The 25,329-nt window shown below is 38.4% G+C and overlaps 2 protein-coding genes across 2 annotated transcripts in view; both read left to right on the top strand.

Annotated features, from left to right (window-relative positions):
* LOC119559301 (kinesin-like protein KIN-14I) overlaps nucleotides 1–17,248 on the top strand; it is a 163,295-nt gene extending 146,047 nt beyond the window's left edge. The window contains exon 5 of the mRNA XM_037872380.1: nucleotides 17,070–17,248. The gene's annotated coding sequence lies outside the window, so the exon portion shown is untranslated. The remainder of the gene's footprint in view (nucleotides 1–17,069) is intronic.
* The window catches only part of LOC119559291 (pleckstrin homology domain-containing family H member 2-like), a 339,250-nt gene continuing 328,996 nt past the window's right edge, over nucleotides 15,076–25,329 (top strand). Inside the window, exons 1-2 of the mRNA XM_037872368.1 lie at nucleotides 15,076–15,128; nucleotides 19,086–19,384. Coding sequence (XP_037728296.1) covers nucleotides 19,151–19,384 — 234 coding nt within the window. The 5' untranslated portion in view covers nucleotides 15,076–15,128; nucleotides 19,086–19,150. The remainder of the gene's footprint in view (nucleotides 15,129–19,085; nucleotides 19,385–25,329) is intronic.

Here is a 25,329-nt window from a genome sequence, read left to right as displayed (position 1 = left end):
ATCATATTCGGATCTGATTTGAGCGTTTTCATCAAAGTATTTTTATACTCGTTACTCGTAGAGTAAGAGGGTATACTAGATTCGTCGGAAAGTATGTAACAGGCAGAAGGAAGCTTTTCCGACCCTATAAAGTATATATATTCTTGATCAGGATCACTAGCCGAGTCGATCTAGCCATGTCCGTCTGTCCATCTGTCAGTCTGTCTGTCCGTCCGGATGAACCCTGAGATCTCGAAAATTATAAAAGCTACGCTATTGAGATTTGGCGTGCAGATTCCTGAACTTCTTACGCAGCGCAAGTTTGTTTCAGTAGAGTGCCACGCCCGCTCTAACGCCCACAAACCGCCCAAAACTGTGGCTCCTACAGTTTTCATGCTAGATTTTAACTGAAATGTATTGATCTCATCAATACCTATCGATTGAATCAAAACAAAGCTTGCCACGCCCACTTGAACGCCCACAAACCGCCCACAAACTTCAAAAAATCGTAAATATGATCGCGGATATCTCGGAAAATATAAAAGATAGAGAAATGAGATTTCAGATTTAAATTTCGTAGGCTTGAGCGCAGCGCAAGTTTGTTACGCAAATATGCCACGCCCACTCTAACGCCCACAAATTGCGAAAGCCTGTGGCGCCCACAATTTTCATGCTAGATACAAAATTTTAACTGAAATGTATTGGTCTCGTCAATACCTATCGATTAATCCACTTTAACGCCCATAACGCTTAAGTCTGTCTACCGCCGGTAGGTGGCGCATTTTAATCTCGCTTTGCTGCTTGCATATCTCCATTTTCCTTTGGTCCCTTTAGCTGAGTAACGGGTATCTGATAGTCAAGGTACTCGACTAAAGCGTTCTTCTTTGTTTTAGTTTGAATAATGAATTACATACTTTTGCCGGTTACATACTTTCCGACGAATCTAGTATACCCTTTTACTCTACAAGTAACGGGTATACAAATTTGTTGTCTTAAATGTTCGATGACAAACTTGTTAATGTTATCCTGTTACTTGATAAGTATCTGAAAGATACTCATAAATTAATTAATTATTTAATTAGCATGAAATGGTTTTTTTTACTACACTCCTGCCCATATTTATACGACACCTCGACAATTTTAGTTTCGACCCTCGTAGGAGAATGGGAAAGCAAAAGAAAGCCAAAATGAGTATGCAGAACGAAAGCTGTATTAATTCTGCTTTAATTCTGATCTTCTTATCTCTGGTTGCATCTTGCGTTTTCAAGTAGCGGTAACAAAAGCTCAAAAACTCCATTTTTGCTATGCCTGCAATTGTAACAAAATTATACGACACTTTTCAATTTTGTTTGATTAGAGCGACAAGTGTAGTTTAAATTACTTTGTATAGTATTTCTGAGATCAATTAAATTAATTTTGAATAAAATGCCGGCTGGACGTTTATTGTCTGAGGGCGAGAAAGGTAGAATTAAAGCCTACAACGATGCAGGCTTTAATGTGGGCGAAATTTCTAGAAAAATTGACCGAACGCGTTGTGTTATAACCAATTTTCTAAGAAATCCGGAAGAATATGGTGTGAAGCGCAGTTCTGGGAGAAAACCAAAACTGGATGACCGCGATAAACGTCGCATAATTTTGGAAGCGAGCAATTCTTTTGCTTCGTGCTCCACCATTGCCGCAGGTTGCACTAAGCCTGTGTCCAGGATGACTGTTTGGCGGGTGCTGAAAACATCCGAAGTAATTGTTAGAGGAATATTGAAAAAGGCCCCGTCCTTAAAGCCGCGCCACAAAACAGCGCGACTTCAATTTGCTGAAAACAACCTTCAGAGAAACTGGGCCTCGGTATGCAATTTTAGCTCGATTTTGTTTACACAGATTTGTTCATAATTTCTCATTTAGATAATTTTTTCTGATGAGAAAAAATTTAATCTAGACGGCCCAGATGGTTTTCGGCACTATTGGAAAGATTTGAGAAAGGATCCACTTATTTTTTCCAAACGAAATTTTGGAGGCGGATCCGCAATGGTTTGGGGAGCCTTTAATGCGTCGGGAACGCTTGATCTCTGCTTCACAAGCTGCAGGATGAATAGTGGAGATTATAAGAGAGTATTGGAAGAGCGTCTTCTGCCATATTTGGAAACAAATATGGACAGAAACCTTGTTTTCATGCAGGATAACGCATCAATTCAAGGACCAGAGAGACGCTGGGCTTCCTAAATGTTCACAATGTAAATGTTTTGGAATGGCCAGCGTGCTCTCCGGATCTAAACCCCATTGAAAACATATGGGGACTCTTAGCCAGGCGAGTGTACGCCAATAACACCCAGTTTGAGAGCGTTGAAAGCCTTAAGGAAGAAATTTTGGCTCAATGGGCTCTTTTAGATATAAATTTATTAAAACATTTGATAAATTCAATGCCTAAAAGGCTTTTTGAGGTAGGAAAGGCTCATGGTGGCCAAATTAATTATTAAATAACAGTTTAAACATTAAAACATTACTTAAATCAAACAAAATTGAAAAGTGTCGTATAATTTTGTTACAATTGCAGGCATAGCAAAAATGGAGTTTTTGAGCTTTTGTTACCGCTACTTGAAAACGCAAGATGCAACCAGAGATAAGAAGATCAAAATTAAAGCAGAATTAATACAGCTTTCGTTCTGCATACTCATTTTGGCTTTCTTTTGCTTTCCCATTCTCCTACGAGGGTCGAAACTAAAATTGTCGAGGTGTCGTATAAATATGGGCAGGAGTGTATACTGAAACGGATTGCACTCTTTTTCGCTCAATATCTTCCAAACGGTAATTGTTATGACAAAAATTGTTTTTCTCAACAGTTGAGGTATCTCACAGGACTACACAGTTTGAAATTTAAAAGGAAATCGCTCGAATCATTTTTGAGAACATAGTCAAACAGTTTTTAAAAATATAAACTTTTAGCTATATTTCTAAATCTATTTTATTAAGACAATTTAAGCAAATTGAGCGTTATTTGGATAAGTAAATAATATTAATAATATTTATAAAACACTTGTTTTTAAACGTCAAAAAATTAAAGTTTATTGATAAGCTGATTCCATTAAGAGTAGCCCAATGATCTGTACACTTGGAAACTTTTTGTTACGTTTTCATCATACTTTTTTTATAGAGACTTATAAATAACTGCTATTTTTGGCCCTTCAGTACTCCTAGTAGTAGTATTAGTATACCTAGTTTGTATACCTTTTGTAACTATATGACTGTTCTTTATTCTTGTTCTGGGCCCAGTGAACAATAAAAAGTTATCAGATACGCTATACTTGAAATAAAATAGCAGCAGAATGTGACGCGCGGCACAGAGTTATTGTCCACCTGTGGCGGCTTTGGAAGTTCCTCGCAGTGGCGATCTGTTTCCCAGGGACCCGAATAATAAGTCGAGAGGTTCCAAAAATGTGCACATACAGGGTTGCCCATATTCGACGGACCCATGTTTTTTTTTAAAAAATCAAAGAAAAAAATAAAAATTTGGCGGTTGGCAATCTTAATCATTTAATTTGTTCCAAGTAGATTTGTTTACATCAATTTTTGAATATGATATCTTTCAAATGGCCGCCTCTGGCGTTGATGGCGTATTGTGCCCTTTTTGCAGCATTTTCCATCGTTTTCGCCAACATTTCGGCCGGAATAGCGGCTATTTCTTCACGAATGTTGTCCTTGAGCTCTTCTAGGGTCCTTGGCTTGTTAACGTAAACCTTTGACTTCAAATATCCCCACAAGAAGAAGTCAGGCGGCGTCAAATCGGGCGAACGCGGTGGCCAGTCCAAATCACCACTTTTCGACATCAAACGGCCCGGAAACAATTTCTTCAGAAAATCGATTGTTATGCGTCTTGTGTGCGGTGGAGCGCCGTCTTGTTGAAACCAGAACTGCCTCATACGCTTTCGACGAATAATTGGCATCACAAAATTGGCTCCTGGTTGATGGTAACAGCATGGCCATTTTCATTTTGGAAGAAAAACGGCCCAATGACCGTTTTCGAACTAACGCCGCACCAAACTGTGACTTTTTCGTCGTGAAGAGGCACTTCTTGAATCTTCTCAGGATTTTCAGTGGCGTAAATACGGCAATTTTGCTTATTTACGGTCCCATTCAATGTGAAATGGGCTTAATCGGATATGATAATTTTGTTCCAAAATTGATCGTCATCTTCGGCCATTTCGATGACTCTTTGGGCCCATTCCAATCGACGAGGCTTGTCCGTAAGCAACAATCTTTGCGTCAATTGAATTTTGTACGGGAACAAATGCAAATCAACGCGAATAATCCGTTGTAAAGTGGACCGAGCCATGCCCAACTGCTGAGAACGGCGTTTTTGGAATGTTCTTGGGGACATCTCAACACTGGCTCGTACGGCAGCGATATTCTCGTCCGATCGCCTTGGTCGACTTTTATTTGGCCTCTTCGGATTAGAAAGAGCCTCACCAGTTGTAAATTTTTCGTATAAACGCTTAATGGTGTTCTTAGAAGGCGCACTTTTCACATTTTTTAATTTTTTAAAAGCACGTTGAGTTTTCACAATTGACTTGTTCTGTTGAATGTAAATTTCAACTATTTCAGAGCGCTCGCGTGGCGTGTATTGTTCCATGGTAAAAATCTGCTTGGACTGACGCTTCAAACGCGGTATGTCATTAAGCGATCTGGCATCTCTGTCAAAAGTTATGGCGTCGTCAGATGGGTCCGTCGAATATGGGCAACCCTGTACATACATGTAATTGGTAGTACCCTGCAGTTCCACAATTGAGTATAAGCTCCCAATCATCACAAAGTCGCGACGTCGGCAGAGCAGCCAGCGACGCCGGCAGAGCTGTGCGCAACGGCGGCAAAGAGACGCGCTCTCAGTCGGGGTCCGTAAATAGAACGCACTAAAAGTACTTTTGGGCTCTCCCTGCCTCGCCATGTCTCAGTTGGAAAAATGCGGGAGAAGGCAAGGAGGCCCAGTCATTAAAAAATCTCCACTGTTGGGCACCCTTGCCTTTTAAATAATGCGACATTTTTTCTTAAATGTAAATACAACCAATTTAAATAAATGGTATGGGCTTTAAAATACTTGTATTTTTTTAAAGAAAAATGTATATGTTTAATAATATTATTTATTAATATGTGAAGTTTTAAAAATACATTTTTTTTAACGATTTTCATAGTCGTATATGTCTATAAGTACCCTGATTTTATGTACTATGGAAGGTGCATAGACCAAACGGGACATGCCAAAAAAACAGAACAACAACGGATAAGCGAAACATTTGTTGCTGTTGCTTGTTGTTTTTCTGGAAGGCATGCGCCTTTTTTCGTCGTTTTCCCTTGCGTTTACTTATGTGAAGGAGTTAGAATTACCCGCAATTATCGTAGTTAAATAAAGTAAGCCAGTGGTTTATTATTATTGTTATTATTACTATTTATTGTTTAAGGCTTCCTAACGCTACAAGTTCTAAAACTTATAAATTACAGCGCTAGTCACAACTGGTAAACATATTTAAATTTGGACAAAATTTGTTCTTAAATCTAATGACATACATTGTTACATTTATTGTTGAACATTTAGATAAATAGAAATAAAGTTAAATCGAAATTGAAAAAACTAAGAAAAAGGCTTTGGGGATAAGTCGCAATGTTAAAATAGGATAATATACCTTATAGCAGAATAGAACTGCTACTTTTTAGGTGTGAGAGAAGTTTTGTCTTAAATAGTGTTGCGCTCCTAGTTTCTTTTCTTTCAACCTGTGTCGGATGCAGATAATAGTCTTTGTTCTTGTAGATCTGGAGAATTGTAATTTTTCAAATAAGTACGATGGCTCTCTGGTGTATATAACTTTGTGTAAAAAGATTATTGTTCTACTTTTCATATAATCTGCCAAGCTTATATCAAATATCTTGTAAGCAAATTGAGTTACATGGTCAGATCTATGCAAATTAAATATAAAACGCGCAATACTATTGTATGCTATTTTCAGCTTATGTTGACTTGCTACATCACAATTTGCATAGATCTCTATACCATAAAAGAGTGTGGGTATTATACAAGACTTCGCAATTAGAAGACGCACACTAATAGGTAAGGAACATTTAACTAGTGACAAGGATCTTATTAGTCCGTATGTTTTGCCTACAGCTTTGTTTACGTGGTCATTCCAGTTAAAGGTTCTATTAAATGTGATACCCAAGTTATTTATTTATTTATTTATTTATTTATTTCGCCAACAGTTGGTACCTTAACTGGCTACTTGTCTATTACTAAATTAAATACTTAGGGACGAAAGGTAATTGTAAAGGGTGTTCTTAATTAATTCCATAGGGGAGCATGGGTCCAGCCGCATGTGAGATGGAAGTTTGTTCCAGCAGAACAAGGCTCTACACAGAGGCTCATTAAAAGCATAGTTAGCTCTATATGCCGGAATAAAAAAAGGTTCAAATGACCTTAAAGACCTACCAGGTACGGAAAAGCCTATGCTACTCAGCAATGCAGGGCAGTCTATTTTGGAGGACAGCAGGTCACAAATAAAAACAAGGAAGAACGCTATAGTCGAGTACCTCGACTATCAGATACCCGTTACTCAGCTAAAATGACCAAAGGAAAATGGAGATATGCAGCAAAGCGAGGTTGAAATGCGCCACCTACCGGCGGTAGACAGATTTAAGCGTTGTGGGCGTTAGAGTGGGCGTGGCAAAGTTTTTTTTGGATCAATCGATAGGTATTGACAAGACCAATACATTTCAGATAATAATAATAATAATAATTTTTTATCTAGCATGAATATTGTGGGCGCCACAGGCTTGGGCGGTTTGTGGGCGTTAGAGTGGGCGTGGCATATTCGCGTGACAAACTTGCGCTGCGCTCAAGCCTACGGAATCTAAATCTGAATTCTCATTTCTCTATCTTTGATATTTTCCGAGATATCTGCGTTCATATTTACGATTTTTTGAAGTTTGTGGGCGGTTTGTGGGCGTTCAAGTGGGCGTGGCAAACTTTTTTTGGGTCAATCGATAGGTATTGATGAGAACAATACATTTCAATTAAAATTTTTATTCTAGCATGAAAACTGTAGGAGCCTCAGTTCTGGGCGGTTTGTGGGCGTTAGAGTGGGCGTGGCACTCTGCTGAAACAAACTTGCGCTGCGTAAGAAGCTCAGGAATCTGCACTCCTAATCTCAATAGCCTAGCTCTTATAGTTTCCAAGATCTCAGCGTTCATCCGGACGGACAGACAGACGGACAGACGGACAGACGGACAGACGGACAGACGGACAGACGGACATGGCTAGATCGACTCGGTTAGTGATCCCGATCAAGAATATATATACTTTATGGGGTCGGAAACGCTTCCTTCTGCCTGTTACATACTTTCCGACGAATCTAGTATACCCTTTTACTCTACGAGTAACGGGTATAACTAGTGCGCTAGTTGTTCTACGATCTTGTAGGGAAGAAAGGTGCACAAGACGACATTTCGCAGAGTAAGAGGGAACCGGGTCATTAAAGTTTAGAGAAAGAAGGGCAAAAGATAGGAATTTTTTTTGAACACGCTCAATACGATTGATGTGTGAAGTACCAGTCGGACTCCAGACAAACGAAGCATATTCCAATCTGGACCTAATGAACGAAGAAAATAGGCTTAGTTTCGTGTACGGATCTTTAAATTGCGTGGAATTTCGTTTTACAAAACCATACATAGCGTATGCCTTTGGAATTATGTAATTTATGTGATCCATGAAAGTAAATTTGGTATCAAACATAACTCCTAGGTCCAGTGATTCATTTCTTAAGGAAAGAACATGGGAACTAATGGAATAAGAGCTAAGGACATTAATTAATCGTTTGCTGTACCTAACGTAGAAACATTTTGACACGTTCAGAGGCAACTTATTACGAGAACACCAATTTCCCACTTTTACTAGGTCATTTTGAAGAAGTTCACTATCGGAGATTGAATTCACAGACCTAAATATTTTAAGATCGTCCGCAAACAACAGGAATTCAGAATTTGTTATGCAATAGCTTAAATCATGAATGAAGATGATGAATAGAAACGGACCCAATGCACTTCCCTGAGGAAGGCCAGAAGTAGCCACATACGGGTTTGAGAAAACACCATTGCACTCCACTCTATAAATCCGCCCATCTAAATAAGATTTAAACCAATTTAATAGTGATGAATGAAATCCCAATTTCTGCAATTTTGCCAGTAAAGCATTATGGTAGACTTTGTCAAATGCTTTGGCGAAGTCGGTGTAGACTACATCAACTTGATGATGACTGATAAACGAGTGGATGCAAAAAAGATTAAACGTTGCTAAGTTAGTGGTAGTTGACCTTCCAGGCATAAAACCATGTTGGTTAGGACTGATGATCCGACCAGCAAGAAAAGTTAGCTGCTTAGCTACAATTCGTTCAAACATTTTTGAGACATTACTTAGCTTTGCAATTGGCCTAAAATTTGAAACAATATTTTTGTAACCAGACTTGAATATAGGAGAAACTGTGGCAAGTTTCCATCTATTCGCAAATACCCCAGTGAAAAGAGACTTGTTGAAGATCATTTTTAGGGGCTCACAAAGAACACCTATACAGTTTTTCAAAATAAATGGAGAAAGGCCATCGCAGTCTAATTTTCCTGAGTCATTAAAACTCTCAGCCGCCACATGACAGTCCAAATCAGTAACATCTAAGCACCCAATATTTAGCATCGTGGCAATGGCACCGAGTGAATCATCGTCATTCCACAGCGAGGTCGGTTCAAAGTTAGATGCAAAGTACTTAGCAAATAGATTAGCGACCCCAATATCAGAAGAAGCTGAAAGACTTTCATATGACATATGGTAAGGAAAGTAGGAGGTTGTACGTTTAGAATTGACAAAGTGCCAGAATGATTTAGGATTGGTAATTAGTTTACCCTCTATATCAGCAATATATTGGCTGTATAAGAATTTATTGAGGAACTCAAACTCACGTTTATATTGTTTGTACCGATCAAAGTCAGCAGCTTTACCGCTATCTATGTATCGCTTATAGAATTTATTTCGGAGGTTTTTGTATTTTTTTGGTCCTTGTGCGTACCATGGTAGTCTATAAGAACTTTGAACTTTAGTTTTAGCGTATCTGCCTATAATAGTAGAGAGATAAGATATAAAAACTTCATAGGTTGTATTCACATCCGCATGCGAGAGGACTTCCGCCCATCTGATATTAGAAATATCACTACGGATAGAATCTAAACTGCTAGAATTAATATAGGTAAGAGGCAAGCGAGAATTATTTGGTGAGAAAATATAACAAGTAATTAAGATTAATAGGGGCTTGTGATGAGCATCACACGCGGCTAGAGGATTATCGCTGCAGCATAGAGTAAGGCATAAGTCAGGGTGTACAAAAATTAGATCTAGAAGCTTATTTAAGTTATTAAAAACATGGTTAATCTGGACTAATCCCATACTAAGAAGCTCATCGATGACTAAGATTTCGTGGGGAAGATGCAGATTACTGGGAACCATTGCTGAAGACTAAAGATCATGAGCCCACACGAGCGAAGATAGGTTGAAGTCGCCCAAAACACATATATATTGGCCATCTTCCAGCTCCTGGTATAGGTGGGCAATGTTGTCCACATGCGCTTTATATAAATCAAAACTACTGCTTGGGGGTATGTATGATACGCCGCACAGCAATTAAAACTCCGCCACCTCTGGAGCATCGTGTTTTAACGGAATCTCGATCCTTACGGAACACATGATAAAGATTTGTATCAAAGAATTCATTATCGAAGAAATCCATGTTGAGCCAGGTTTCAACAAAAATGATGACGTCATGATCACCATGAGACTTTGCCTGGAAAAGGGATTAAGCTTTCGTACGCATTAATAAAATTATTTGTAAGAACCTTCAGTAAAGTAGTGGTACGGATACGAATAGGCTGGTGATCGGCGCTCCAAATATTAGGTGGGCAGTCAATATTAGCATTCAAAATATAACTGCACGCAGGTGAATCCACTCCTGGTAATAATGAGCGAGAACGTACTACAGCAGCCTCAGTCCATTGTTGTTGTTGATGGCGAAAGCATCTCCAGAGAGCACCTTCAGAAAGAGCACTCTGAGAGGCTCGCCATCCAGCCAAATGTGTCGATAAAAGTTGTTGTAGAAAGTCGAACGTCAGAAAGGTAGAGACGGAGAGCGCATAATTATTAGGCGATGAAGAGTAAGAATCCAGCCGACTTTCTAGGTACTTCCGGAGAGAGACGCAAGATGATGAGAGCGCAACTCCGAGGAGCGCGCCGATATTAGAGCCAGGCGGACGGCGAACGCCTCGCAAAGCAAACAACAAAAGCTGATGTTGTTAATGAAGCATCAGGAGAGCAACGGAAAATGATGTGAGCGCAACTCCGAGGAGCGCGCCGTTGTTCAAGCCAGGTGGACGGCGAATGTCGCCCAAAGTGGACAACAAAAGCTCCGGCTGATGTTGTCGATGGTGCGTTAGGAGAGAGTCAGAAGATGAAGAGAGCGCAGTGAGAAAGGCAAGCAGCTGACGATGTTGTTGCGAAAACGACTCCGACAAATGAGGAAAGGCTTGCAGACGATGTCCCGCAAAAGTATCGACGCCAGTGGCGTCGAACACTAGGGGTTTTTTGATGGCTGACTTGATGATGAAGTTTGTCCAGGCTCCGGCAAATTAGATAAAATTCCATCCCCCACCACAATGGCCCGTTCTCTATGAATATATCTTTTGACCTTAACTGAGTTCGGCCAGAAATCGTTTTTGAAGACTGTATCGTAAAGCTGATCGGGGATACCAAGCTTGAAATTTACAAACTTTAAAGTTGTAACGTCAACATCTTTTTTTACAAGTTTTGCACAAGTGAGAGAACTAGCATCCACCTTAAGCTTGGTGGACACATATTTTAAAACAGCATTCGGCTCTGTATCAGTTGCAAACTTTCCGACATGTAAAAATTTCTTGTTCGGCAAAACATGAAGGTCTTCGGCATTAGGAGCCACTCCAACAACATGTTTATTGGGCTTGTTGTTGTTTCTTTTCCTCTTATTTCGAACTTGTATGAAATTTCCTCTCTCCATATCCAGAGCATGATTAGAAGGGTCAACGACCGCGGAAGCCGTAGCAGCAGCAGCCGCATATGACTGGGGGGCTGCAGCTACGTTGGTAGGCTTCGCTAGACGCGGTGTGGGATTCACGTTCTGATTCAATGCATCATCTTTAGGGGGGAACGCCTCCAAGAATTTATTTTGAAGGCCCTGATATAAGCGCTCCAGGGCTTTCAATTTATCATCGAATTCATCTATTTTAGAATGCGAATCATTCGCAACCACACAGCTATCACATTGCCACAGAATATTTGGATTTAATAAGAGTTTGAGCACATTATCCGGTAGGGCTACGCGCGACGGCACAACGAAGAGCAGCGAACAGCATCCGAAGCGCGAAGCTGGGCCAATGTAACATCGGTTTTGCACTCGGGACAGCGGGGAAGTAACATAGCGAGAATTTTAAGCACGTCTGGACGCAAAGAAAGCTAGATGACGACTCCAACTAGTGACTATTAACTAGTGACTAGTGACGATTTAACTAGTGACAAGGATCTTATTAGTCCGTATGTTTTGCCTACAGCTTTGCTTACGTGGTCATTCCAGTTAAAGGTTCTATTAAATGTGATACCCAAGTTATTGGCGGTTTCCACGTACTCAATTGGTGTTTTGTTAATCATCAAGGGGAACAGTTCAATGTTGCATAATTTTTTCTTAAAAATGATTAAGCACTTTGATTTCAATGGATTGATGGCTAGACCGTTGTTTTTTGCCCATTCATTTACTCTTCGAAGCTCCATTCTACAAATATCTAAACACTCACTAATTCTGTTTAAGGGACGACTAACATACATCTAAACATCGTCAGCATATAAATGGACATTACATGTCGACAGCACAGACGGAAGATCATTTATATATAGTGTGAATAATAGTGGTTCAAGAACCGAACCCTGGGGTACACCACGCTTCAGATAGGCAAACGAAGAACAAATATTTGACGATACAACATATTGGCGACAAATTTTGAGATACGAACACAAAAGTTTGACGGCAGTATTGGAGAAGAAATACAAATTTTTGAGTTTTTTGCACAGGATTTCATGATTTACTGTGTCGAACGCTTTGCTGAAGTCCAGCAATAGTAAGAAGGTGACATACGAGTTTTCCGTCGGTTGACGAATATCTTCAGTTATTCTTAAGATGGCTGAAGTGCAACTACGATTTTTTCTAAATCCAGATTGATGGCCATTTAAGAGGTTATTGACAGATATAAAATTATTTATTTGTGATGCGACAATATTTTCAAACACCTTCGAGAGGTACGGAAGAATAGATATCGGCCGGTATTTTTTGTTTGATTTAGGTATTGGGATAATTTTGGCGGTTTTCCAGCAATCAGGGAACGTAGACGTAGTAAGAGCCGTGTTAAATGTGAGCGTAAGGTAAGGGATAAGTTAAGGAAGTAGAATTTTTATAAATTTAGGATGAATATCGTCAGTTTCAATTGCGTTAGACTCAATTTTAAGAATATTATCTAAAACATCACATTGGTCAACACATACTGTGTTTATGCTATGCCTATTTCATGAAATAAATTCATGAATTGAGAAAATTCGTGTGTGCATAAACACCGTTTCATGAATTCGATAACACACGAAAGTTGACTATGAATTCAGTCCCAATTTATGAAATTCTGAGGCACAGCCTACTCACAGCCTACTACTCTATAGAGCTCTATATCAAATTCGAAAAATTTGACAGCTTTATTAATATCATTTCATGAATTTGTCTGTGTTGTATAAACAGGGGCTATTATAATTTCATGTATTGGAGAATGCGTGAAACTCATATCATAAACATAGTAACACATAAATCTAAACCTAGTATCACAGATTTTTCAGGTACTGAATTCAGGTACGTGTTGGTTGTGACCTCAAGAACTTGGCATTCGGCTAATTTAAGGTTGAGTTCATCTATGTCAACATCTAGTTCCTGTGATGTCTTTTGTTTACCTATCCCTAGAGCTTTAATTTGTTTCCATGTTTGACTCGAAGATATTGAGTTTTTAAATTTTTGACTAAAGAAAGTTTGACTTTGCAGAGTCGATTAGTTTGGTAACCGTTTTTCTCAGAGATACAAACATGCTGTGGTGTTGCGATGTTTTGTTTCTTTTCCACTTCTGGTATGCTTCATTATATTTTATAATTGCCAATTTTATATAATTGGTAATAGGGTCTTCCTACAGAGATCCATCCACCATCTACCATCCGTTGAACGGATGGTCCATAAGGTTTTGCCGTTCCGAAAATTTTCCAGTTATTTCCCCATCCAAATTTGACGGACTATTTTATGCGATAGTTAGGCGATAACTTTGGTTGGAAACCCTAAACTCTTCTTCTTGAAAGTGGAAAGTGAAACATTCATTACGAAAACGTAAACAATGATGACGGGAAACTTTTGAAACTGGAAGGCGAGAGTATGTCCCCACACTTATATCTTTGGTTTAAAATTATCTAATAAAATGTATTTATTGCAGATACTAGGGAATACTTTGTGGAGCTCTTGGATATAGACCCAGATGACAGGGAAGCTTCTATCTGCAGCGGCAGTCAACGCTCAGGCGCCCCCTGCTAAGCGCGCAAAGGTGGACCACAAGTCGGAGCTTGTGGAGATAGCTCGAGAAAGGCTGGAGGAGCAGCGAGCGCAGACAGAAATATTGTCGAGAATGGCAGACAGCCAAGCTAAATTCCAATCGGATTTGTTGGAGCTGTTGAGAAAAACAACGAATTCCAAAAAATTTAAAATAAATAGACCAAAATAATAATTAATAAAAAACAAACAGATTTATAATTAATGAACTTTATTTGTTACCATTTAGACAGTATTGGGAACAGCTGCCCTTATTTTTTCTGCTGGCTGGCTAAAATCTGCAGACATATTAGTCCGATTTGGTTGTTCGCGTAGGTCACTTGCAGCCTGTTGCCAAGTTTCATTTATAGCGCTGTTGTGCTCATTTAAAATGTTGTGCAAAATGCAACAGGCTAAAATGACTGCGTTATTATTCTTGTAGTGGCTGTCAAGACCATTCCCAACAAACCGCTAATGATCCCAAGGCTATAGCGATCCGTTTTTCCAGAGAATTGACATTTCGCCAGTTCTTCCTCAAAACACCTAGTCGGTCCACCAAAAACGAAAAGGTCCTCTTCTCTATATGAAAGCTCTCTTTGAAGAACTCGTCGTTGTTTTCCGGTATATCCTTTCCCAAAATGTCCCGTATCGCATCTGTTTAATATAAATCGCATTCTTTAATAGTATTTTTAATACTATTTAAGAGCACGTACCAGCATCCACACACTTCGTGGCATTTGCTCTTTTGCAGAAAAAATGCTTTCGTACAGATCCAATTCGTCGTCATTCCACTCCTCTGAATTGGCTGCCAATAAAAGCTGATTCAACTTAAGATTTTGCTGTGTACAACAGCCAAAATAGTTGGTAAATGTTTCATTTTGGTCTGGCAAAATCCACTTTCACAAATTTTGCTTGTGTTTTTATTAGCCACAGCTGATTTGACAGCTGTTGTCGGATGGTAGATGTGCCCTGTGGGAATTGGAGTTTCACATTTGTCAAAAATCCCAACCGTTTCGAACGGATGGACTCTATGGGAAGGGGGTATAAACCATGGTTTTTCGGACGGTGGAATTGTTTTACTTTTCACTGGAACAAAACTATCGTATAAGTGGCTAATATTAAGTCTAGAAGGTTAAGTTGACGACCGACTGTTGGAAGACTGTAAACATTGTTCCATACACACTGGTCAAATGCTTCTTTCAACAGTATATAATTAATATTATTAAAATCACAATAAAATATTGTATTGTCCGTGTAGTTAAGGTCAAAGTTATAGGTCAGGTATATAAGGTCATGTTTTGAAAAGGACGGAACGATTAGTTAATCATACAAACATATTTTATTAACATCACTCACAAAAAACAAATCTAATAATGTGTTACGTGTTCTGCTGAAGTGGGTTGGAAATGAAAGATTCACTGGTTTTAGACCTAGCGATTCCATGTTGCTGGTAAGGTGAGATTCCCTCAGAATATCACTATTAAGATCGCCTGCAAGGATTACATCAGTGAAGTTTACTGTAATGTCTGTCAGAATATTGATTAAATCATCATAATTTGTGTTGCGATGCGGACGATAAATGCAGCCAATTAACAGATTTTTTTCCATAATCGGGCTTTGTATTTCAAGAAAAATATATTCTATTGCACTGTTTATTGTGTGTTGGCAAATAATTTTGGCTTTTAATTTTTTGTTTACATATATAGCAACTCCTTCCCCATGACTAACACGATCAGAACGGTACACATTATATCCATCACACGATATTAGCACATCACATAGACTCTGGACAAACCATGTTTCAGACACGCATATAACATAAATTTCCGAATTTACAAACATGTACCTAAACTCTTCAATTTTCTTTGGCAGGCTTTGGGCATTTATATGACAAATCTTGAGTTTAAAAGTGATACCTATAAGATTCCAAAAAAAAAACACGTGGCGGTAAATAGAAAGCTGTGAAAAATTTTAATTTTTGACGTGAAAAACAACAAATGGTGCATATAAATAAATAAATAAATGAATCTGTGAAAGAATTAAAAAATCTTATTGAGTGCAAGCTTCCTAGGTGCCAAAAATAAGAGATGTTTATTTTTATAACTTATGTTTGTTGTTAGAGTTCGTTTCAAATGAATATTATTAACATTAAGCCACAATTTGTACTTTTGTGTACGTAAGCAAACATGGCTATTTAAATAAAAGTCTCCATTTTTAGTCCCTGAAAAAGTGTTAGATTTCCCGCAACTGCAAAATAAAAAATTTTTAATAAATAATTCAAAAATATATTTATACCGTGTGGCTTAGTTTTTTTTATAATTTTTTACAAAAAAAAAAAAAATCAATTGGCCGGAAACAAAAATTTCAGAATTTCATCTCTTTTTATACCCTTGCAGAGGGTATATTGATTTCAGTCAGAAGTTTGCAACGCAGTGAAGGAGACGTTTCCGACCCCATAAAGTATATATATTCTTGATCAGCATGACTAGACGAGTCGATCTAGCCATGTCCGTCTGTCCGTCTGTCCGTCTGTCCGTCCGTTTCTACGCAAACTAGTCTCTCAGTTTTAAAGCTATCGGGCTGAAACTTTCCCAAAAGTCTTATATCTTTTGCAGGTAGTATATAAGTCGGAACCAGCCGGATCGGACAACTATATCTTATAGCTCCCATAGGAATAATCGGACAAATAAATGAAAAAAAATTATATCTTTGGTGTTTTTTAGCATATAACCTCCTAAGCTTGGAAATAACAATTTTTAAATAATTTTAAATTTTGAATAAAATTTTATCGAAATCGGACGACTATATCATATAGCTGCCATAGGAACGATCGGAAAATTTGTGGAAAAATAATATGAAAAAAATTATAGCTTCGGTGTTTTTCAACATATAACCTCTAACGCTTGGAAATAACATTTTTTATTTAGTTTTGAATTTCGAATTAAATTTTATTAAAATCGGACGACTATGTCATATAGCTGCCATAGGAACGATCGGAAAATTGGTAGGAAAATAATATGAAACAAATTATAGCTTCGGTGTTTTTTGACATATTATCTTATACTATTGGGAATATCATTTTTTGTGTTTTTAAATTTAATAATTATATCTGCAAGGGTATATAAGCTTCGGCTTGCCGAAGCTAATTTCCTTTCTTGTTTTTTTTAATTTTTCTTATATTTTTTGGCAAAGCTGATGGTAGATGGAAGCATAAATCGTTCCATTTTAAGCATATTATCCGAGGAACTTGTTCCAGATCTGGTATTTTTGATTTAAATGTCAAAGATAACATTTCTTTTATTATAAATTAAACTTACAAATAACGATTACTTTCGGTCACTTGTTTATGTTCTCGTCTAGTTATATTTTTAAAACTAAATCTTTTTCGAATACTAGATGCAATCACTCTAGTGGAACCCTGGGAGCCTCCCGAAAAGGTGCTGCAGAAGGCAATGCGGTGCGTGAAGAATTTGAGCTGCACAAAAAAAATGGCAACGACGGCCCCAGATGCTGGCGAGGAGGTGCCATCGATTCCGTTAGGACCAGGAACTCCCGAGCCAACATTTTAAAATAAAGATGGAAATAAATAAAAAAATAATAGAAATTAAATAAAACTGTATATATATTTGCTGCTACGCGATGAAAAGGTGCTTAACATGTGAGTGCTAGTTTTTGAGCACTGATGAACCCTAGGACATGCCTATGTTAATTTAAGCACTCATTTTCTTAGAAATTCTGCACTTATTGAGCGTTCAGTCATGAACTTTTTGCAGTGATTGCTCAATAAGCGCTGAATGGTACTGCAGGTTAGTTATACAGGAAAAAAACCGCGTGCTGTGCTTTTCGCAGGAATACCAAGTGCACAATTACTACTTCACTTCAATTTACAATTATTACAAATTGGATATCGCATTATTATTACTTACTTTCGAGGTAATCCCGAACATCTTCCAGTTCATATTCTTTTAAAAACTCTTCGAGCTTCGCGTCACTTTTTGCACTCATTTTCACATCAAACAAAAACACCTCTTAACGAGGTAAAAAGTAGTGGCGAACGCGACTTTAACAAAATTTTCTGATATCAACAATTGTGACGGAAAATGATATTACATTCGATAAAATAAATAAACTATATTAAATTTATGATTTCGGCCCGCAACAGTAAATATTTATTTGCACGTAAATTTTCTGTTGTAGCGTGCCGAATACATAAAATTAATATAGTTTATTTATTTTATCGAATGTAATATCATTTTTCGTCATTCGACGCTTATTCTCAGTAAGAATAAAACTAGCTAAGTAGCCGGGGGCTGTTATCCCCACCGTATCCAGCAGCTCCAATTTTCTAAATTTTTATACCCGTTACTCGTAGAGTAAAAGGGTATACTAGATTCGTCGGAAAGTATGTAACAGGCAGAAGGAAGCGTTTCCGACCCCATAAAGTATATATAATCTTGATCAGGACCACTAGCCGAGTCGATCTAGCCATGTCCGTCTGTCCGTCTGTCCGTATGAACGCTGAGATCTCGGAAACTATAAGAGCTACAATTCTGGTATTGGGCATGCAGATTCCTGAGATTCCTGCGCAGCGCAAGTTTGTTTCAGCAGAGTGCCACGCCCACTCTAACGCCCACAAACCCAAAACTGTGGTTCCTACAGTTTTCATGCTAGAATAAAAATTTTAGCTGAAATGTATTGTCCTTATCAATACCTATCGATTGACCCAAAAAAAAGTTTGCCACGCCCATTTTAACTCCCACAAACCGCCCACAAACTTCAAAAAATCGTAAGTATGAACGTGGATATCTCGGAAACTATCAAAGATAGAGAATCGGGATCTCAGATTTAGATTTTTTAGCTTTGTACACAGCTCAATTTTGTCACGCGAATATGCCACACCCACTCTAACGCCCACAAACCGCCCAAACCTGTGGCGCCCACAATTTTCATGCTAGATAAAAAATTTTATCTGAAATGTATTGGTCTCGTCAATACCTATCAATTGATCCAAAAAAAAATTTGCACCCTCACTCTAACGCCCATAACGCTTAAATCTGTCTACCGCCGGTAGGTGACGCATTTCAATCTCGCTTTGCTGCTTGCATATCTCCATTTCCCTTTGGTCCCTTAAGCTGAGTAACGGGTATCTGAATGTCGAGGTACTCGACTATAGCGTTCTATCTTGTTTTTAATTCAAGAACGCGCAGCATACTCATTCTTAAAACAAGCTTAAAAAAATACTATCCGAAATCAAGTATAAATCGCGCTCAAGTTTAGGATGCGCTTTTTTCTGAGTGTAGGTATACTGAAAAGGTCGAAAATGCTTTTTTCTGCATTACATTATATTTTACTTTATATCGAACGAATACAATTTCACAACTTTATTTAATGTAATGTATTTTTATTTTACAGGGGAAACGATAAAACGAGCTGAAGATGCACATGTCCGAATAGTTCAATCAATAATTGAAAAATGTATGAAAAAGGAATCTTTGTTAAATGAACTTTATTTACAATTGATTAAACAGACAACGGATCATCCAGATGCTAATTCAAGAGTAAATTTAAAGAACTGGGCCCTTTTATCTGTTGTATGCAGTGTAATATTGCCTTCAACGAAGTCTATTCGAAAGTACCTAATTGCTCATTTAAAAAGATGCTCGAGTGACATCTTATCTGAAGAGGGTAAATACGCAAGATTTGCGGAAAACGTAAGTACTTTAAAGTTTATAAATGCAATTTCTTGGCAGTCCTATTTTAATGTGTCAATAATTTTGAGAAACAACAAAATAAACTATTTCGACTGTCGACGGATAAATTATGATTTTATGCATTTAAATCTGCAGTCGACTCAAAATATATTTTGAATTACATTTGTGTAATTCGCATAGAAAAGATTTTCGATTTTCCCTATTGTATACTAGAAAATGGACCTAACTTTTGTTGCTGGAGGAGGTCTCTTCACTGGAGTCTTGTGCGGATAGTGTTCAAAATTAAAACCTGCGCAAACCTGAAGCTTAACTCTGTACTGCTTAAGCCTTGTCAAATTCGTCCTTACCAGATCCTACACATAAATATTTTCATAGTTTCTAACCAAAGACCATTTTATCTTTGTTCTAACGCATTTGTTTCCCATAGCTAGGAGCTATATGTGGAACTTAGATATTACCATAAATACAAATAAATATAAAAACATTCACAGATTGTAATGGAAATTAATTTTTTGTACAACTAAAACATTCGAATGTTTTGATTAGGTAGATAAACTTCTAAAGGGTTCCATTAAAAGTGTTTATAATTTAAGTGTCTTACTTATTGCTTGGGCGTAAAGCGGTAGGTTAAGCAGAGTTGAATAGCGTAATAGTTAAAATGTTGTTAGCTTACTTGCAGGATGTATTGTATTGTTTGTTCTCCTATAAATATAAGGGTTGTTTCGTAACGATAAAAATTCATATTTTAAATTAAAATCAATTTTTGTAGTGCATGTATGTAGAGAAAGGCTTCCATTGGCTTCCGTAAATATATTTAAAGATTATTAATAGTTTATTCTTTGATTAATTCACTTCATTGATACAGTTTTTATACTTAAGTTAATGCATTAATTATTACTGAGACACACGCGACCTTCCTCTGCTGATGCTCAATCTCTACTGCTCTTGCGCAATTTTCACGCTTTTTAACACTACCGAAAAATGTTACGGAACAGAACAACTGATCTGTTAATAATAGGGCTGCCAATCCTACATTCGAATGAGGATGACCACAACTTCATATATTCAGCGACAGTGTTCGTTTTATTTGGACCTTCATTATCTCCTACTTTTTCGACAAGGTATCGACCATGTCTCATCTTACTAGTAACGGCGTAAGGCCCTAAGAACTTATTTTTCAACTTCAATCCTGCACCAAACTGTGTTCTTTTAATAGCTACTAAATCTCCGAGTTTTTACTCAGACTCTGGCTTCCTTGATTTGTTGAATGACTTGCGATTCTCGTCCTGAATCTTTGCGATGTTCTCTTTAGCTTCCACTCGAATCTTCTCCTTCTCTTCCTGTAACTCATTTAAGAAATCTTCCTCTAATAGCTTGACTAACTCCTTATCGTACTTGGTCTTCATATTGATCCCAGTAAGGATTTTGAATGGAGCTGTCTTTGTGCTTCTAGGAGGAGAGGAATTTATAAACTGTTGAACCCTGCCTACATGCTTATACCAAGTTTTCGGGTCTTCCGCACAAAGTTTCGTCAATATAGTGATGACAATCCTGTTGATACGCTCTACTTGCCCGTTGCCACGTGGCACTCCTGTGGCTACCAACAAATGCTGTATATTGTTAACCTTACAGTACTCCTGAAAAGCATTGGCTGTGAATGCCGTTAAACGATCCGTGATTATACGACTTGGATTACCGAAAACATCAGACTGCCTCTCCATTCTATCCACTACCTCGTCAGCGCCAGTACTCTTAGTGGGGTAAAGCCACACAAATTTAGAGAAAGCGTCGACCAAAACATGATTGTAATGTTTTTTTGTCATATCCATCGGGCCAATGTGGTCAATATGATAGGTCTGTAACGGTTCGTCTGCCTTGTTTATCGGGTTTAAGAAACCCTCTTTTTTCCCATTCTTAGCCTCGCCAACTATGCACTCTACACAGGACTTCACGATAGTTTGAGCCTTCCTCTCTTACTCTGGAATGTAATAATCGCGCTGAACCAAGTCAATTGTCCTTTTGATGCCAAAGTGTCCTTCTCGGTGAGCTGTGTTGATTATATCGTTCTCCATGGCTGATGGGATTACTATAAGCTCTTTTATAGGATTCTTGTGAAGAACTTCGTGCTTCAGATAGAAGTCGTCGTAGGTATGTGTTTCAAGGACCTTACAAATGGCTTTTATCCATTCATCCTGACGTTAAGCCTGTTGAATTTGATGTCTGACTGACTCTTGGAGCAACAAGGTATGTACGCGGCTTAAGGCGTCGACATGGTTCATCTTTGTGCCTGGACGATGCTCTATTATGTACTCAAAGTCTTGTAAAAACATGGCCCAACGAGATACTTTCACTGGGACATCATTCTTTCGCATGGTCATAGCAAACGCATTGCAGTCGGTGACGATCTTAATCTTTCTTCCCAGCAAGTAGATTCTCCACTTCTTCAGAGCCTGCACTATAGCGAATACCTCTAGCTCATAAGAAGGATATTTCTCCTCGGCATCTGTTGTCTTGCGGCTCATGTACTCTACTGGGTGACATTCTTGATCAGCTGAATCCTTTTGAAGAAGGCTGCTCCATATCCGTACATACTTGCATTACAATGGACTTCTGTAGCACTCTTTTGATCGAATAACTTCAGAACAGGCGAACTAGACAAAGATACTTTTAATTGATTAAACGATGCTAACTCTTCCTCGCCCATCTTAAAGGAAGTGTTCCTCCTAAGCAAGTTCGACAAAGGTCTGGCAATGATAGCGAAGTCTTTCACAAACCTTCGGAAATAGGATGTTAGGCCAAGATACCGTTGAACTCATTTTTTGCCTCGCGGGACTGGGAAGTTTTCGACTGTCTTTTCTGCTGATGGTTTGATAGTTGCGTTTTCGACTATATTGGCAAGGAATTGGACCCTTTTCTGTAAGACCTGATACTTTTCCCACTTTATACGCAGACCTAAAACTTTATTTAATTTCTCTAAGCCTTCCTGTTCGTCCTTTGATAAAATAATCAAATCATCCATGTACAGGACAAGGATACCGTCTTCAATTAATGGCCTGAGCACTGCAAAAATGTATCGCATAAACACTGCAGGAGAATTAGAAATTCCGAATGGTACGAAGCAGAATTCGTATTGACCACTTTGGGTGGCGAACGCGGTGTATTTGCGAGAGCTTTCTTGCACGGGGACATGGAAAAATCTGTTTGATAAGTCCAGCGTTGTAAATACTTTTTTCTTTTGAAGCTTTTGTAAAACATCGTCGATCAAGGCCATAGGGAAGTTGTCGCGAATAATCTTCTGGTTCAATTTTCGGTAGTCGCAACAGAGTCTTTTAGTGCCATCTTTTTTAGCAACCAACACTATGGGTGAGGCGTATTCGGAAACACTTTGACGAATGATTTCTTCCTTAAGCCAATCCCTGATCTGCTTGTCGACTTTCTTAGTTTCCTCGTACGGTAAGCGCCTAGGTCTCTGATAGACTGGGTCTTTATCGGTGAGGAGTATTTTCATTTCTACTGGGCTTGACTCTGGCTTTAATGGCTTGTAATTTTGAACTAACCCAACCACTGCTCATCTTATGTCGTTGCTCAAGTGAAGTAGATCTAAATCTGGCATGAAATTGTCTTCAATGAAATTAGATGCCATTAACTGATGAAAAGTTTCTGTCAAGTCTGAAATGCCAGTGGAAGACGCATCTACAGTCAAATTTTGATTGTCACTGTTATGAGTTATTAAATGTAATGAGATTTATGTCATGGTCTGGACTATTTGCATCTCTACCTAAGGTGAGATCAGACAAATGTCCAAGATCTACTGGATGAACTGCGTGTAAAACGACTCCGTTTGCTCCAATTGTTGCGGTTACTGTATTTAGGACATCGCTACCGATCACACCTTCATAAAGGGTATCCTTGTCGCGCACTACATGAAAGCACATATCAACGTCAGTGTCATCTAACTTAGTCTGTGATCGAACCTAGAGTGTATATCTTCTTGCCACCTATTCCAATATCAGGTTTGAGAATGTAGGGGTGGATGCGAGTGTAAGCCGTCTCGCAAATGTTACAAATATCGCTGCCAGAATCGAATAACGCCGTAATCTAGTCGCTACCAACGTTTATGTTTTTAAACGCTCTGTTGAAAGTTTCATTTTTCACTTCTTTACGAGCTTCCTTGGTACCGCATTGATTTGCCTTGTGACCAAACTGATTGCATTTGAAACATTTTATACCTACTTCCTTACAATCCTTTGCAATATGATTGCTGCCACCACACTTAAAGCAACGTCTGCCATCTTGGTTAGTTTAAACTAAAGAACTGTCAAACTTCGGCTTTGGTTTAAGCCCCTGACTCGCTGAAATCTTCTCGTAAGCCTTAAGTTTCTCACGAAACTCCTTAAGATTGGACGCCTGGTACAAACAACTTTTATTTTGCTTCGAGTCTGGTATACCCTCCACTATGTATTCTATAATACTTTCTTCGTCCAACTTCGACTGATTTGCCAATGCGGTCATACTGTAGAAGTATTCTATCAGACTCTCTTTCTGGGTTTTCTTCCTGTTTTCGAGCATCTTGTGCACCTGTTTTGCTGTAAAATTGAAAAAAAAAATCATTTTTTAAAGCTTCTTTTTGTGCCTCCCAATCATTTATTCCTGGTTGGCTGCCCAAGAATAATTTTGCAGCTCCCTTTACCAACTGTCTGCCGTAAATGAATTTTTGAAGATCAGTCCACCCAACTGTAATAGAACTAAGCTCGATATCTGCAAGCCACTCATCAATATCCGGAAAACCATTTCCAGTGAATGCAGAAAGCGAATCTTCAATGTCTCTCAGAGTGAAAGTCATGGCTAAGGGTTGAGAATTAGAAGAATCTGACTCTACGACGTTAGTGTTCTCGTACACTGACTCCTCTGAACTTTCTGTGTTTTCCTGCTGGTCAATATTTTCTCCCTCAAAATAGGAGATGAGTCTTTCCTGTAATACTGCTTCGAGGCCTGAACTTGGTAATCTTAATTCTTTTAACTTGTCTTTAAGCTCTGCAACAGAAAATCGTGTGATCTCTTCAATATTCATATTTTCTAAACTTACATAACTTATTTTATTTCTTAAACCAACCAAATATGTACTGCTTACTTTTCTCTTAAATTAATAAATAAGAACAATTTAAGTCGGAATAAAATATTGTTTACGTTGCATAAAATTGTTTTGTTTAACTTCAAATTCGGTATTTCAATTCAATATAATGTATGCATGTATGGATTTATACTTGCGAATCGCCTGCTGCATCTAGTCTTTTGTTACTCATCTCTGATATTTGCCACTGCTTTTCGATTTCGTCTCTGGTAAATCGTTGCAATAAATGCGGCAACCGTTGTCTGCTCTGATGACTGCTTTTCGAACTGCTTTTCAACTCCCTCTTCACTCGCGCCTTCAATATCGCCTTCAACCACGCCTTCAATAGCGCCTTCAACCACGCCTTCAACCACGCCTTCAATATCGCCTTCAATCGCTTTCAACTTCAGTGGCGTCACTTTGCCGCCTCGCATCAATCACCTCATCTGGATCTCTGCTCCGTCGTGATCTCCTCCAGCTTTTACGTTTCCAAGTTTTCCTACTGGTCAAGCCATTATTGTCGCTCTCTGCGACCACGGATTGTATAAAAGCCTTTCGTCGTCTTCCGTTAGGAATTTACTTGTCGCCACACAACCAATTTTGCACTCAGATCGGCAAACTGCGCAATAAATTTTGTAGTTTTGTAGTTTCAGAATTTCATAATACTTTGCAAAACTTTGTGGAATTGCGCAACATGAAAAATCTCCGCTCATCTGGATGGTTTTTTAGTCTCTCTTTCTCGTAATCACTTCAGTTTTATAACTTTCTGGTTTCTCCGTTTCGTTTTGTTCATTAAACTGCGATCGATGGATTCTTAGCACAAGAACTTGATGGT

This window comes from Drosophila subpulchrella, unplaced genomic scaffold (genome assembly GCF_014743375.2).
Source record: "Drosophila subpulchrella strain 33 F10 #4 breed RU33 unplaced genomic scaffold, RU_Dsub_v1.1 Primary Assembly Seq20, whole genome shotgun sequence".
In the NCBI taxonomy this organism is placed as follows: domain Eukaryota; kingdom Metazoa; phylum Arthropoda; class Insecta; order Diptera; family Drosophilidae; genus Drosophila; species Drosophila subpulchrella.
This window is presented reverse-complemented; position numbering and strand designations above follow the sequence as displayed.